The sequence below is a fragment of the Pinus tabuliformis genome, chromosome 2_2, assembly GCF_031772625.1.
Source record: "Pinus tabuliformis cultivar Carrire ecotype Pingquan chromosome 2_2, CPIR1, whole genome shotgun sequence".
NCBI classification, from domain to species: domain Eukaryota; kingdom Viridiplantae; phylum Streptophyta; class Pinopsida; order Pinales; family Pinaceae; genus Pinus; species Pinus tabuliformis.
The window spans coordinates 25,213,030-25,227,822 of NC_142300.1; the positions used below are offsets into that span (position 1 = coordinate 25,213,030).

The 14,793-nt window shown below is 39.7% G+C and overlaps 1 protein-coding gene across 4 annotated transcripts in view; it reads left to right on the forward strand.

Annotated features, from left to right (window-relative positions):
* The first annotated feature begins 581 nt into the window (after positions 1-581).
* LOC149191347 (DNA-repair protein XRCC1-like) overlaps positions 582-14,793 on the forward strand; it is a 54,086-nt gene continuing 39,874 nt past the window's right edge. For 2 of the 4 annotated variants that reach the window (XM_089404188.1, XM_089404189.1), the window contains exons 1-2: positions 582-712; positions 949-1,058. In XM_089404188.1, the coding sequence (XP_089260314.1) occupies positions 655-712; positions 949-1,058 (168 nt within the window). In that variant the 5' untranslated portion in view covers positions 582-654. Of the gene's footprint in view, positions 713-879; positions 1,059-14,793 lie in introns of all 4 variants that reach the window. The other 2 variants (XM_089404186.1, XM_089404187.1) reach the window with 1 other exon arrangement.

The window sequence follows — 14,793 nt, forward strand, 5'->3', positions numbered from 1 at the left end:
TTCTATTAAGAATAAGATTTGACTTAAGGACACAGGTGCTTTACCTGTATTTTTAGGTGTTCTTTTAAAAATGCTTGTCATTCAATCGAGATAGAAAACATATGATTTAGTATATGTTTTTATTTATTTATTGGTTTTTTAATTACTGCTTATCCTTTTTTTAAACTTAGGGCTAAGATCTTGGTTTGTACACAAACTTTCATATATATTGTGGATTACTCCATTCATATGCAATGTTGGCTTTGAGATTTTTTTCATTCTACGATGCCTAGAGTCTTCAATATTTTAATTGTATTAGTATTTGTAAAATACTTCTTGCTTCCAATTTCAGTGGATAAGAGCCATACTCTGCTTCAATTGATTCATAGGGAATAGCTTGTTGGGTGATTGTATGTGTTTTTAGGTTTCAGGTGGCCAAGCAGAAAAACATTCATTGTGCTAGAACAGACAACCCTCATTATGCTGCTTCAACTACCAATTTTGATGACAATTTAGATTATAAGTTCTAAATGATTCTTGTAGATGTTTTCATTTAGCATTTGCACTAATTAGATTGAAGGATTTAAAATAATTGATTTTACAGCTTACATATTTTAGGAGTGGATCACAGAATGCTATAAGCAAAAGAAGCTCGTGGATATTGATCGCTATCTTATGCATGCTGGCAAGCCATGGAAGAAAATGCAATCCTTAAATGTTAGCAATGAGAGTGGTAATGGCTTTATATTATAATCAAGCTATATTTTTTTCACTCGAGTAAATATCTCCATGTTCTAAAGAATCTTTCTGATATGAGATACAAAAAAAAAATACTAGGTTGTATTTTCTATAAAATATCTTCGTTGGGTTTTTGATTATTTGGAATTACGAATTTTGCAGCAATTGTTCCTTTTAGTTACCACCGAAATCTTCACTCCTTAAATTGTGTAACTATTATCTTTTGGTCAGACAATTATAAGCCCATGAAAAGTGAAGATAATATAATATTGGGTGAAAAACCAAGGCAGACAAAGAAGAAAGTGCAATTGGAGGGAAGAAGCGTCAGTGCTCGGAATGAGGTGAGTGCTTTTTTATACTTTTCTTTGTAGAAGATTACCTATTATACATATGATTTCTGATTTGTATGATTAACAAAAGAAATCTGTGACGTTATCTGTTTTAACTTTAGTCTATCTAGTCAAAGTGGTTATCTTGTGACGGAAGAACCTATCATTTGTTGTTGATAAAAAGCACTTATAATTGATGATGTTGGTAGCTTGTCAATATATTGTGACGACTCATAATTATTGGTACTGTTTTCTCCCTTGTTTTTCTACAACGTTAACTCTCAAGGTTTCACTGTTGTGGAGGGCCAATTCTTGGAAAGAGTTATGACTGGTCTTTTGCTGTTGTGGCTTTAACATTAGTGTTGTATCTTCTGAGGCTGAATAAATAAGGAATAACATTATATATTTTTCTGTCCTTGCCACCAAAAAAATAAATATGGCATAAAGAAGGGGAGAACCCACTTTTGAGGGAGAAATTTTTAGTTGTCAGCATTGTTAATATGAAGAGGTAGACATGATTCAGACAACAAATGTTCATTGATTGTCAAATTGCATACAGGATGAAGTACAAAACCCTACGTGTAAACAAGAGGCCTTTAGAAAAGAAAGTTGGCTTTTAGCACTGTGACCAGTTTTATGTTAAACATGATGGTTACACCATTCTGGGTATATCACAATTTTTGTCTACTACAGGTCTGCAACATGGGGCACCTAGTTATAATTTTTTTTATTTTTAATGTTTTGTTGAGGATGGACTAAATGACCTTCATAAGTGTTATCCAAATGATGTTATCATTGGAGCGCAAAGCTTAAGCAACCATGACCTGTTTGGTAATGTAAATAGTGTTATGCATTAAGGTTCTATAAATTTATGAATTTAGATTGATGTAAACAAGGATGGAATGAACTAATTAGTGAAAAACGTGTGAAGGCTGTGGCAAATAACTAAAGAACGTGTTAAGGATGTAGCAATCAGTTAAGGTTGTGTCTAGGTCATAAGAGTTTGCTTAGGTTTTATAACTATGGTCATATTATCATCTAATAGTTCAAACAGTTTGGAATATGATTTATGGGTTGTTATGTAGCATCTCTAAATGGAAAGATGAAGACAACAATTATACCAATGTAATGTCCCCAACTGCTTTGAAGACATAAGACGGGGTTTTGATAGCCGAATAAGTTCCCATAGGCCAAGGTGGGGAAATTTTAATAAGGGAACATGATTTGCCTAGGAAAAACATTATAACTACTTAAGGGGTGAAAAATGGGACATATCCTAAGCTAATCAAAAATCACTTTCATTTTGTAAAGTAAAAAGTTCCTAAAGTGACTTTATAAAAATTAAAAGGGTAAAATGGTGACAAAAGTGACTACTGAATTATAAAAGGAGAAAAATGAGAAGTCTCTCCTCATTTTATCACTTGCAATTTGAGAAAATAAGCTTTTGGATAGTTTTCGGAGAGAAACTTGGGGTTTGAGAAACCCTAGCCGCCATTGGTAGCTTCAGTGTTGAAACTATACACCTTAATTGGTTCTGAGAGTGGAATCACTCTGATGTCACCACTATGCTACCAAGGAGAAAAAGATTTACATAAGATAATGGAGGCACAAGGTTTTATCAGTTGATTTTATCTTCTAATATCAAGTTTTTCATATATCTTTGAGAAACTAAGTTTCAAGCTGAGTTATGTGGACGAGTTCATAGAGAAAAAGAGCCAAGTTTCTCTTGCTATAGCTGGCCAAAGCTTTGAGTTTACTGAGGTCGAAGTTGGCACCAAGAAGGAATCGAGTTTCTCTTATTGATAGTGTTGACTGTGCCTTTCATTCTGAGCTTTCTTGGGTCGAGTTCCTATGTTGAGGAAGACGTGTTCCTTTCACCTTGTTTGTTGGTTGAGACTGTCAAGTATTGGGTCGAAGGTTTGTGGCCAAAGAGGCGAGTTTCCATTGCTGTAGGAAGCTGAGTTCTCACCCTTTAGTGCTAGATGTATTTCTCATTTGTGGGGATGGATTTTTTGAGGAGAGGGAGCTGCATTGTATCAGTTTAAGAGGACGTGCTTTCTATTCATTGCTAGATGGAATATGATATTTCAGAGGGACACGTTTCATGGTTTTTCCTTGGCCGAGTTATTGCTAGTTGATTTGTAGTGTTCACAACCATAAATGTGTTGAAGACTGTAACTAGTGTTGGTCTTCATAATTGTATTTGAGTCATGATGTAATGTATTTGTCAAAAGAAAGAAAATAAATATTATTATGAAAAAAAGTTTATTTATTAAGCATGGGCTTCATGATTTATTATTTTATTTATAGGTCAAAGCCTCCACTGTAGGCTTCTAGGGTTTATGTCATGAGTTCTAGTCCATGTCGTCATTTAATAAACCTTTCTTGGGCTTTATTTATCAAGAAAGAAAATTATTTTTGATGTAAATTGAGTCAAATAGGCCTCCTCCACCAAGTTGGCCTCAAAAGGGACAAGTCGGCCTCAAAGGGAGTCAAAAACCACTATATATAGGCAACAACTCAACCTCATTTGGAGCACAAGACAAGCAAGTTCGACTTGCAGTTGCTAGAAGAGAAAAAGAAGAGCGAAATACCATAGAAGGAGGAGAAAACCCTAACAAAGGAGACACTTGTCAAGCCAGAAGAAGCCAAAATTGTCTCTTTTTTGTCACGTACGAAGTTTTTGGGTTGTTTTAGGAGGGCCGAAATTTCAGATCTGCGGTAGGGCTGAAATTCTGCGCGCAGGAGGACCGAAATTCTGTGTGGTAGCTAGGTTGAATCTATTTCACTAGAAAAGACTACTGAAGTTTGTATAATCATTCTGGAAGGTTGACATGGTGGAGTGAGGAAGGTCTTGTGGTCTGGTCTAAGGTCTTGGATTGTCTCAATTGATTTGAATCTACTAGTGGAAGAGTTTGACTGGGTTTTCCCCTTCATAGGGGTTTTAGCCCTGGCTGAGTTCCTATCTGGTATCATTGATCTTCATGTTGTAATTTGATGATTGCTTGATGAGAAGAAGATAAAAGAACATAAAAAAACTTAATAAGAATACAAGAATATCACAAGTAATTGTCAACATAAAGAAATTTTTTCTGCCTTTCTGATTTTCTAACATGGTATCAGAGCTAAGGTAAAGGAAGAGAAGGAAAAAGGTAGCTTGAAGATCTATTGAAGGAAGGGTCAAGAAAAGTTTCAAGGAAGATCGTAAGGAGTAGAAGAAAGCCTATTATCTAGTAAGGGAGACATTGTAAAATCTATGGCAACTTCAATGAAGACAAAAAACAAGCTAGAAGGAGCCTCCAATTACAGAGCATTGAAGAAGTGGATAGGTTTCATCCTTGCAAAACATAAAGTATTGGATTTTATTCAAGGTAAGGTTAAGGAGCCTGAAAATGATGCAGGAAAAGAAAGATACAAGGAAATAGATATCCAAGCTATGAATCTAATTGTAGATGGAGTGAAGGACAATCTAATTCCCTATATATCCTATATAAACATTGCAAAAGAGATATATGAGACTCTCTCCAAGTCGTTTACCATCAAGAACATTGGATAAGTAGCTAGTCTCAAGAATTAACTAAGAACAATAAAGATGACAAAGGATGATACTGTATCTTCCTATTTTTTAAGGATCTCCCGAATAAGAGATGAGCTCCAAGCCATTGATGAAGTCATTCTAGATAAAGAACTTTTGATTGTTGCACTACTAGGTCTACCAAAATCATGGAGCTCTTTTGCATCAGGCATTAGCAGTGGGAAAGAAACACCATCATTTGAAGAAATGTGGAATGCATGTAGTTAAGAAGAAGCTCACATCTCATTAATAAGTGATAAGAAGGAAAATGAAGAGAAAAACACATCCAATGCATATTTTGTGAAATTTTATCTATTGCAGTTACTGGAAATTATTCTTCCAACTCAAAAATTAGTTATGCAATTTATTTGCTATGACAAATAACGAATAAAATCACACCTGTAATTTTCACCATCAAAATAATGCGGAAAATAAAATATTGGAAACTGAGAAATTCTAGCGCACAAACAATAATTTCGACACAATTATTTTTGGACGGTTGTCCCCAGAAAAACCCAACTTGGGAAAACCGGTGTAGCAGATGAGGGTTTTATTTGTGCAAAAACTTCGGTGTCATTTTATGTGTGCATTAATTTTCAGTTCCTTATTTATTTTCCACAACATTTATTTAATTGTGAAGATTGCAGTAGTGAGCTATTCGTTATTTATCGCTAATTAAATAATAGAAGACAAATAAAGTACATCAGTTAGAAGAATAGTTTCTATTTTATCACAATCGTGGATTTTTCTGTTTCAGAGGGAGATCTGAAGCACTCTCTTCAGATCTGCGCAGATTAGCCTGGTAGTGCGTATAGTAGAGAGGTAGAGTTCGATTTCCAGATCCAGTTGATGGAGAAGTGCGAATTGCTTCAGATTTGTAGTTGCAAGCAATGGATTTGCTAGAGAGAGGGTTTCAGTGAGCATATTAGTGATTTTGTAGAGCATATCTATCAGATCTGGGCATAGTAATTTGTAGAAGGGTTTTATAGCTGCAAATATATGTAGGGAAGGAAGAGGAAAATAGATGAGAGGAATTTCCATCAATTTTGCAGAAGGGTTTCCAGTTTTTCTAGTCAGGAAGAGGAGATCGAAATTTGATCAACATAAGGCCATTCCAGGGGCAGCAATGCGTGTGCCGAAAGGTAGAGCGAGCTACCTAGAAAGGAATAGCAGGAAGTGCGAGTTCTTGGAAGGACACCGGAGGCTAGTGCAAGAACAAATCTGCGCATTCCAGGAGGAGTGCGAATAGCAGAGGAGGCCAGATGTAGTTGCTGAAAAGAGAAGGATATTTCTAGCATATACTTCTCCAGTATTCTCAGAGTTAGGAAGGTTGACTTATCAATAGAAAGAGGGCCGAAGCAAACAAATCGAATAATTAGATTACCTAGTTCGCAGACCTGAAGCAGTAATTTGATTTTCGGTTATCGAATCTATTTGTCGGAGGAGGTGTGAATAGCTTCAGAGATAGAGGAAGGCAGCGTATTCACCAAATCTAATTTCTAGGAGCATTTCTCAATGAGCAATGCAATTGGTAGGATCTAGTGCGGGTTGTCACAAGATCCAATGTGAGCTGCAGGAAGAGGGTGCGAGTTTATAGAAGAGGATGAGTTGGTATTCAGAGGAAACAATGAGTTTCCAGATCGAATTGCCAGTTGGAGGAGTGAAATAAAAATTCTCCAGTATTTGAGTTTCGTAGTTTGTTTTTGCAACTTTCTAAAGATGGCTATACGAGATAGCTAGAAGAGGCCGTACGAGTTAGCCAAAACGTAGATCTGAGCAACAGATTGACTTCCAGTTGTCGGAGACAGGTGTCGGAGGAAGTGTGAGTTGTCAAGTGCGAGTTGCAAAGCGAAGAAGGGTCCCAACAAGGGACAAGACTCAAAAGGAGAAAAGAAATAGGTCATGTGTATGACACTAGATCCAGGTGGAGGAGTATGATACTCCTATGAGTCAAGAACTAGGCGGGGTCCATAGGTGAGCAACAGGAAGTCTAGATCAGATCCAGTTGTTGTTCACATGGATCATTACCTTTGCTACAGGGGCCCACAATATCATAGTAGGAGGTTCAGTGTCAGCAGAGCTAGCTGCAATCAGTTCTTGAGAGACAGTGCAGAGCTAGTTGCAATGGCACAGGTAGTGCGAATTGCTCAGTTGTAGGGTGCAGATGTAGTTCCAGCCAATGTTTTAAAACTAGGATGGTTCGAATCGGATTTGGCCTGGTTGACCGGGTTAGAGCCCTGCCTAAGTCAGTTAGGTAGAAAAACTGGTCCGATGGTCAATTCGTTATCGAACCGGCCGAGTCAAACACCCAGAATGTAAGAACCTGAACTATAAGCTAATTTCTAAATAGTAGAACCTGAAATAATGAATACAGAATTTTAAAGAAATTTAATCTAATGAATACTAACCTTTCTGCTTTGCTAAAAAGATCTTTTTGCTTTGCTAAAAAATCTGTCTACTCTGCTGCAGTTCTTGTCCAGCTGTCTGCTCTGCTGAAAATCTATCTGGTCTGCTGCAATTCTTGACCGGCTGTGTCACCAAAACAGCCAAAACCACCCTGCCGAACTGAGTACAACCTAGGTACTCAGTCTCAGAAAGCTTTCAGTTGAAGCAATCTGATTTTCCCCGTGCCCAAAAACATCAGTATAATCAAGACTCAAGTTTCCTTCATAACTGTACTACAGTATCCAATTTTGTTCTCCCCTCCCCCAAAATGATTTTTCCCTTCTCCTTTTATTTCCTCATCCATCGCCTTCTTTTCCTTCTTCGTGTCAATTTTATGGCTACGTGTAACTTTTATGAAATCGAATCTGATTTGATTTCGTTGATTTTTATTTGAATACGTAGTTTGATTTAATAAGGTTTATTTTTAGTCGGTTCGGCCGAGCCTGTCTTAAACCGATCGAGCTATAGTCCTCAGGGAAGAAAGGCAGCAACTCGGACTTCAAACTCATTTTTTTGTTTGTTTTTTTCGTAATGCCTCTGTCTCTCTACCAAGCCTATAAAAGTGACCCAACTCCCTCACATTTACTCACAACTATCTCATTGCATTTGTGTGAACATTTGTGAGGAGTTTGTGAAGAGTTGGAGTTGGCTTTTGGAGCTGGCTTTTGGAGCAGTAGTGAGGAGGAGCCATGGGTTTCCCCGTCTGACTCTGATTCAGAGTCTGAGCTTGATTTTCTTTCCTTGTTTAGCAGTAGTGACTAGTGATGTTTTGTTGTAGAGGCCATTTAGAGCCTCCTTGGTTATGTGTTTTTGTTTTGATCTCTATATATTACATGTATTGAACAATGCATTGCGTGCCATTTTGATATAATAGATATATTCATGAGCATACTTTGATCATATGTTGTCTTCTCTCTATATTCTAACGCTTTCAGTTTGGAAACATGAATGAAAATTTTAAAAATATGTTTTTTCATAAAAAAATAAATATTTTATATATTTTATACAACAACCGAGTCATTGAAATCAACTAGGTTGAGTCGGTATAGAGTCAGAGTCGACCCTCAACCGGTTTCGAATCCGAGTCGGAGTTTTAAACTATGGTTCCAGCCAGAGTGGTTTCCCATTGGGAGATCGAGACTAAGAGGGAGCCTAACCATAGAAGGATCATCCCTATGGAAGCTTAGAGCATCAGGTTTTGAGGAGATCAGTGTCTCTATTACAGTAGTTGCAACAACAATGCAGGATTAGCAGCAGCGCAGTAGTAGCAGTAGTGTGAGGTAGATCATAGTATGCGTAGTAGCATGGTGGACAGTGAGAGCTAGCCGTATCATAGATGTCAGACACCAACAACGTGATTAGCCCAACTACAGGATGTTCTTCTATAAAGTGGAGGAATATGTTGAAGAGAGAGAACACCTTCCTCGCTAAGAGGGAGTGTTAGAATTTTGGTAGCATCGAACAGGTGGTCTAGTCTCTAAGGTGTCAGAGAGGCTAAGGAACTTCATATCTTCAATACCTAGAAATGGTTTCGTGAGGTTTGGTTCCAAAACACCTTAATTAAATTAATTGATTGGATAATTAAAATTTCCTAAGTTAGAGTTAGGAAAATTGGTTAATTAAAGTGAATAAATTAAGGAGATCGACTTATGCTCTAGAGACTTCCAAAAGTGACTTGGATCAAGTCTAAGATATCTTGGCCATTGGTGCTCCAACGAGAGATTATAAGAGCAAGTCGATGGGGCTTGGAGAAGACACATCGAAGGAGCAAGAAAGTAGGGTAGTGCGAATTTGCCAGTGTAGTATTCAGTGAGGGAAGAGTTCGAGCTAGCAGAGCATCAGTGAGAGGATCAACAAAGATTGGAGAGAAGGTTTCTAGGGGAGGTTTTCCACCGAAATTTGCAAAGGCTGAGTCCACTAGCAGTAATGTCGTGCGAATTTCTCTAGTGCGCAGATCGGGGCCGCAAATTGTGTTTTCCAGTCTCCGGGAGCGAGTTGCCTAATGCGTGTGTAGGATCACCAGATCTCAGTTTTCAGCAAGTGCGTATTTCTTGCAACAGTGTTTTTTTGTGCACATTTATTGAAGGAGGCCAAGTTTGATTTTGCAAGGGAAACAAAGGGTTTCCAGGTGGATCTGCTAGTTGGAGTGCTGGAGAAAATTTTTCGGAGCTTACCCTGTATTTGGCAAGTAGATCTATGTACTCTCTAATTTGCTGAAGAGAATAACATATAAACCCTCATTTTGCTGCACCGGTTTTCCCTTCGGGATTTTTCCAGGGACGTTAGTCCAAAAACTTCGGTGTCATTTTATGTATGTGTGCATTATTTCTCAGTTCCTGATTTATTTTCCGCAACATTTATTTAATTGTTAAGATTGCAGTAGTGAGCTACTCATTATTTGCCATTAATTAAATAACAGAAGACAAATAAACTGCATCTGTTAGAAGAATAATTTCCAGTTTATTGCAATCATGGATTTTTCACATTGAAGTGATCATTCAGAGAGGGACATTACATTTGAATAAACAATCTTAAGAGCTCACATCAAGAGTGAACTAGAACATCATGCCACTAGAAGAGTGATGCTCGTATCAATGCTCAAATATGTGATCACAATCTCCTCATGACATTTTTGTCGATCATCTAATGTATAAAGCTTGTTGATGGATGCTTCAATTTGTTTAATGACCTATCTAGGTAGTGTTTTTCAATGGAGCTCTACTTAATCTTCCTCCCTTAGTGAACTTATCTATGCATCTACTGGTTACCTATTTTATTTGGAGACAAAACTTATTTGGATCTCCAAACACAGGATGTTTTGAGCAATGCTTGTTTAATCCTCACCTTGTTAAATTCCTTGTGCTTTGTGGAAATTCTATCACTGCAGCAACTGATTTATTTTTCCTACTTATTCCACAATAAGTTATTTATGAAATTACTTCAATAAACATTAAAATAAATACTGCTGTAGATATCACACCGTAATACAGAAACAAACATATGCACAAGCATTAACACATTGACACAGATATTTTGGACAACAGTCCCCAGAAAAACCCAATGTGGGAAAACCGGTGCAACAAGGGAGGATTTTATTATTCAGCAATTCTTCTGTACAACAGGGTGCCAAACTGGCTTACCCACAGAGAGAAATAATTCTCCAGCACTTCTCCCAATCCCAGCGTCAGCCCAGTTGACCTCTGCGTGGCTCTCAAACCCTCTGCATCAGCCCCTGCTTGATTGCGTCAACCCTGGGCCTCTCTGCGTCACTCACGCAGGCCCAACAAGTGACTGCGCAGCCTTCTGCTGCTTCTGCGTTTGCCTCTCCTGCCTCAGCGCTGATCTCCAGTGGCTGTTCCCGCCTCTCTGCTCCGTACTTGTTTCCTCCTGGCTGCTCACCAGACCACTAGTTCAATTTCTCAGCTAACCCCGCTCCAGAAATTGAATTGACTGGTCTCCCTCAGTGTGTTCTCCAAGTGACCCTCAAGCCTTCTCTTATACTTTTTTTGTTGACAAATCAACGACCGAGATTAAGTCCCTAATCAACGACTAAGATTAGATCTGGCTTGATCCATGACTTTTGGACCATTCTAACACAATTTTATATTAATACACATTAATATTTTATTTTCCCTAAGTTTAGACTTAGGGACTCCATTAAAAATATTAATTATTTTAATATCTCCCAAACTGTTTAGAATTTGCCCAAACCCTTTCTGGGTATTGGAGATCTCATGTGCCTTAGCCTCTCCACCAATTTTCGTGGCTAGAGCACATCCGATGCTACCCCAAATCAACACTCCCTCTTAGCGAGGACTGTGTTCTAGTAATACTCCTCACTGAGTATCAGTCTGATCATTCGGCATCGGTCCCTGTGCTGATGCTAAGCCTCCTTGCCCAACATCCTCTACGCTGTTGCATCCTGTATTGCTGCCCATGGCTTTGCTACTGCCACTGCTGCATCTGTATGACAACTCCCTCTGCATCCGTGCTGCTGCTGGTCCTTTCTCCCAACACTGCATCTGCACTGCAACTCCCTCTGCATCCTTGTAGTTATCACTCCCATTTCTGCTACTGAAACGGGTTCTTTACCATCCCCATCTTTTCCCTAAAGTAGTCAAATTTTGTCCTTCCAAGGGCCTTGGTGAGGATGTCTGCCACCTGTTCTCCTATAGGAGTGTAGCTCAACTGTACAACTCCTCGTTGGACACAGTCCTTGACAAAGTGACACCGGATATCAATATGCTTCGACCTATCATGAAACACTAGATTCTTAGAGAGCTTGATGCAACTCTGATTATCACACATGATCTTGGTCGCCTCCATATTCCTTCTGAGTAGGTTCACAAGTAGTTTCCTAAGCCATATGGCCTCACACAAAGCTGTGGTTACTGCCATATATCCTGCCTCAGATGAGCTCAGAGCCACGAACTTCTGTTTCCTACTGCACCAGGAGGTCATTCCTGATCCAATGTTGAAACAATACCCAGAGGTACTTTTTTGATCCACTGAACTTCTTGCCCAATCTGCATCAGTAAATCCACTCAATCTGATATCCTTACTCCTGGTGTACAAGAGTCCATAATCGACTGTTCCCTGTAAATACTTGAGAACATGTTTGGCTGCTGCCCAGTGCGCCCTCTTTGGTTCCACCATGAACTGACTGAGGGTGTTGACAAAGTAGCAAATGTCTGGCTTGGTATTGACCAAATACATCAGGGACCCTATGAGCTGCCTGTATAGGGTGGGATCAACATCCTTGTCTTCTAATGCATCAGTCTTCTTCCAGTTGGTGATCATTGGCGTAGCCATAGGTCTACAGTCCTCCATCTCGAATCTTTTTAGGATTTCTGTAGCATACCTCCCTTGCCCAAGGAAGATTTCTCCGTTCTGCTGCCAAACTTCCAACCCTGGGAAGTAGTGCATTCGTCCCAAATCTTTCATATCGAATTTTGTGGCTAGATTTTTCTTGCAGTCCCCAATGAGTCTGGATAATCCTATCAGAAAGAGATCATCCATATACAATACTAAGATTAGCGGCTTGTTCTCTACAACCAGATAATAGAGATTCGGATCCGCGTCACTCTTGACAAACCCCATTTTCTGCAAGTAGCCATCTATTTGACCATACCATGCTCTTGGTGCCTGTTTCAGCCCATACAAGTCTTTCTTCAATCTGCATACATGAGACTTCTTCTCATGAGTTTCAAAACCCTCTGGTTGTTCAATGTATACCTCGTCTTCTATTACCCCGTTCAGAAATGCCATTTTGACATCCATCTAATGGATCTCCCATCCCATCTGGGCTGCAAGAGATATCACAGTCGTAATAGATGTATACCTGGCTACCGGGGCGAAAGTCTCCTCATAGTCAATCCCTTCCTTTTGAGCATACCCCTTAGCCACAAACCTGGCCTTGTATTTCTCAACACTGCCGTATGCAGCGTATTTGATCTTGTAGATCCATCTTGAACCTACCACTAATCTGTCTTGAGGTCTTGGCACCACCTCCTAGACATCATTTACCATTATGGAGTTGTATTCCTCTACCATCGCATCTAGCCAACCTTGATGTTGAGCTGCCTCCTTGAAACTGGCAGGCTCTCGATCCTGAGCTACTAATGCCTAATATCTATTTGGCTGTTTTCGCTCCCTCTTATTGTTTCTTGGCCGATGAAGTCCTCTGCATCTCGCAAAATCTGACAAAGTTCCCTGCTAGTTCTTCCTCTGCCAACAGGTGCTTCTGTTCGCTCCTCCTCCTCATCCTGAGAATCTTCCTGTCCCGAGGAAGAATTCTTTACATCTGTTGGTTGAAGAGGCTTAACCAACGGCTCCTCGGAAGGCATCTCGCGAGATCTTCTGAAAGCCTTTGTCCTCCATGAACTTTACATCTTGTCGTACTACTACCTTCCTGCTCCCTGGAAGATAGATTCTGTATGCCTTAGCATTCTCGCTATATCCTACCAGATATCCCTTTTTTGCAGTCTGATCCAGCTTCTTCCTCTTTTCTTTGAGTATGCGGCAATATGCTAGACTCCCAAATATTCTGAAATGACTAACTTCAGGTGTCTTCCCTGTGAAGACTTTCTCTGGAGTAATCTTGCCCACTGCTCGATGAGGAGTCCTGTTCTGAACATAGACTGTTGTGTTGCATGCTTCTGCTCACAGGAATTTTGGCATATCCTGATCATACATCATGGCCCTAGCTACTTCTACAATAGTCCTGTTCTTTCTTTCTGCTACCCCATTCTGCTCCGGATTATATGTAGCTGTCCACCTCTTCTGATGCCCTCCTTAGCGCAAAAACCAGTGAAGTCCTTATCGACATATTCTCCACCATTTTCTGAGCGTAAAACTTTTATTTTCTTCCTAGTCAAATTCTCCACTAGAGCCTTGAACTCCTTGAATCGACAGAAAAACTCATCCTTGGTTTTCAGAAAATAAATCCAAGTTTTCCTTGAGTGGTCATCAATGAAGGTAAGGAAATACTCGGCACCACTGAGAGCTTTGACAGACATAGATCTCCAGATATCAGAGTGTATCAATCCTAGTACACTCTTGGCCCTGTGTTTCCTCTTAGGAAATACTGCCTTGGCATACTTTCCTAGAACACATCCCCTGCATACATCATCTCGTTCCGTACTCAGATCCGGAGCTCCTGTTACAGCGCTCTTGAGAATTCTCAGAGCTCCATGGTGCAAGTGACCCATTCTTCTATGCCATAGTTCGTTCAAGTCCTTGTCTCCATGACTGCCTATTAGTGCCATTGGTGATTCTAGTTGCAATCTATACAACCGATTACTTTTGATCCCGATCTGCACTTTCTTTTTCCAGCTCGGGTGTTTGACGTATACCTTCTCCTTGATGAAGTAGATGTCATAGCCCTTGCCTTGTAGTTGTGACACAGAAAGTAAGTTCATCCCCAATCTTGGTACATGCAGTACATTTGTAGCACGGAACCGTTCTCCCGATTCTGTTTGAAAAACTATGGTACCCTTCCCTACTGGAGTACACTTTGCCTTGTTCCCCATGGTGATCTGAAAGTTCATCTTCTCTTCTCGATATTTTGAGAAACACTCCCTGATTCCCGTCATATGCCATGAAGCTCCACTGTCTATATACCATACCTCTGATGATGCAACACTAGTCATACACGCCACTTCTTCTTCCAGCCTGGAAGCCAACATAGAGAAATCGAAATCTCTCTCTTGTGCAATCTTCTGAAAATCTGTGTGAGTCCCCTGACGTGGATGCCTCTGCATCGTGGTCTCGACCCATAACTGATTTCCCTTTCTGTCTCTGATTACTTGCTCTGATACCATGTGAAAATTCTATCACTGCAGCAACTGATTTATTTTTCCTACTTATTCCACAATAAGTTATTTATGAAATTACTTCAATAAACATTAAAATAAATACTGCTGCAGATATCACACCATAATACAGAAACAAACATATGCACAAGCATTAACACATTGACACAGATATTTTGGACAACAGTCCCCGGAAAAACCCAATGTGGGAAAACCGGTGCAGCAAGGGAGGATTTTATTATTCAACAATTCTTCTGTACAACAAGGTGCCAAACTGGCTTACCCACAGAGAGAAATAATTCTCCAGCACTTCTCCCAATCCCAGCGTCAGCCCGACTGACCTTTGCGTGGCTCTCAAACCCTTTGCGTCAACCCCTGCTTGACTGCGTCAACCCTGGGCCTCTCTGTGTCACTC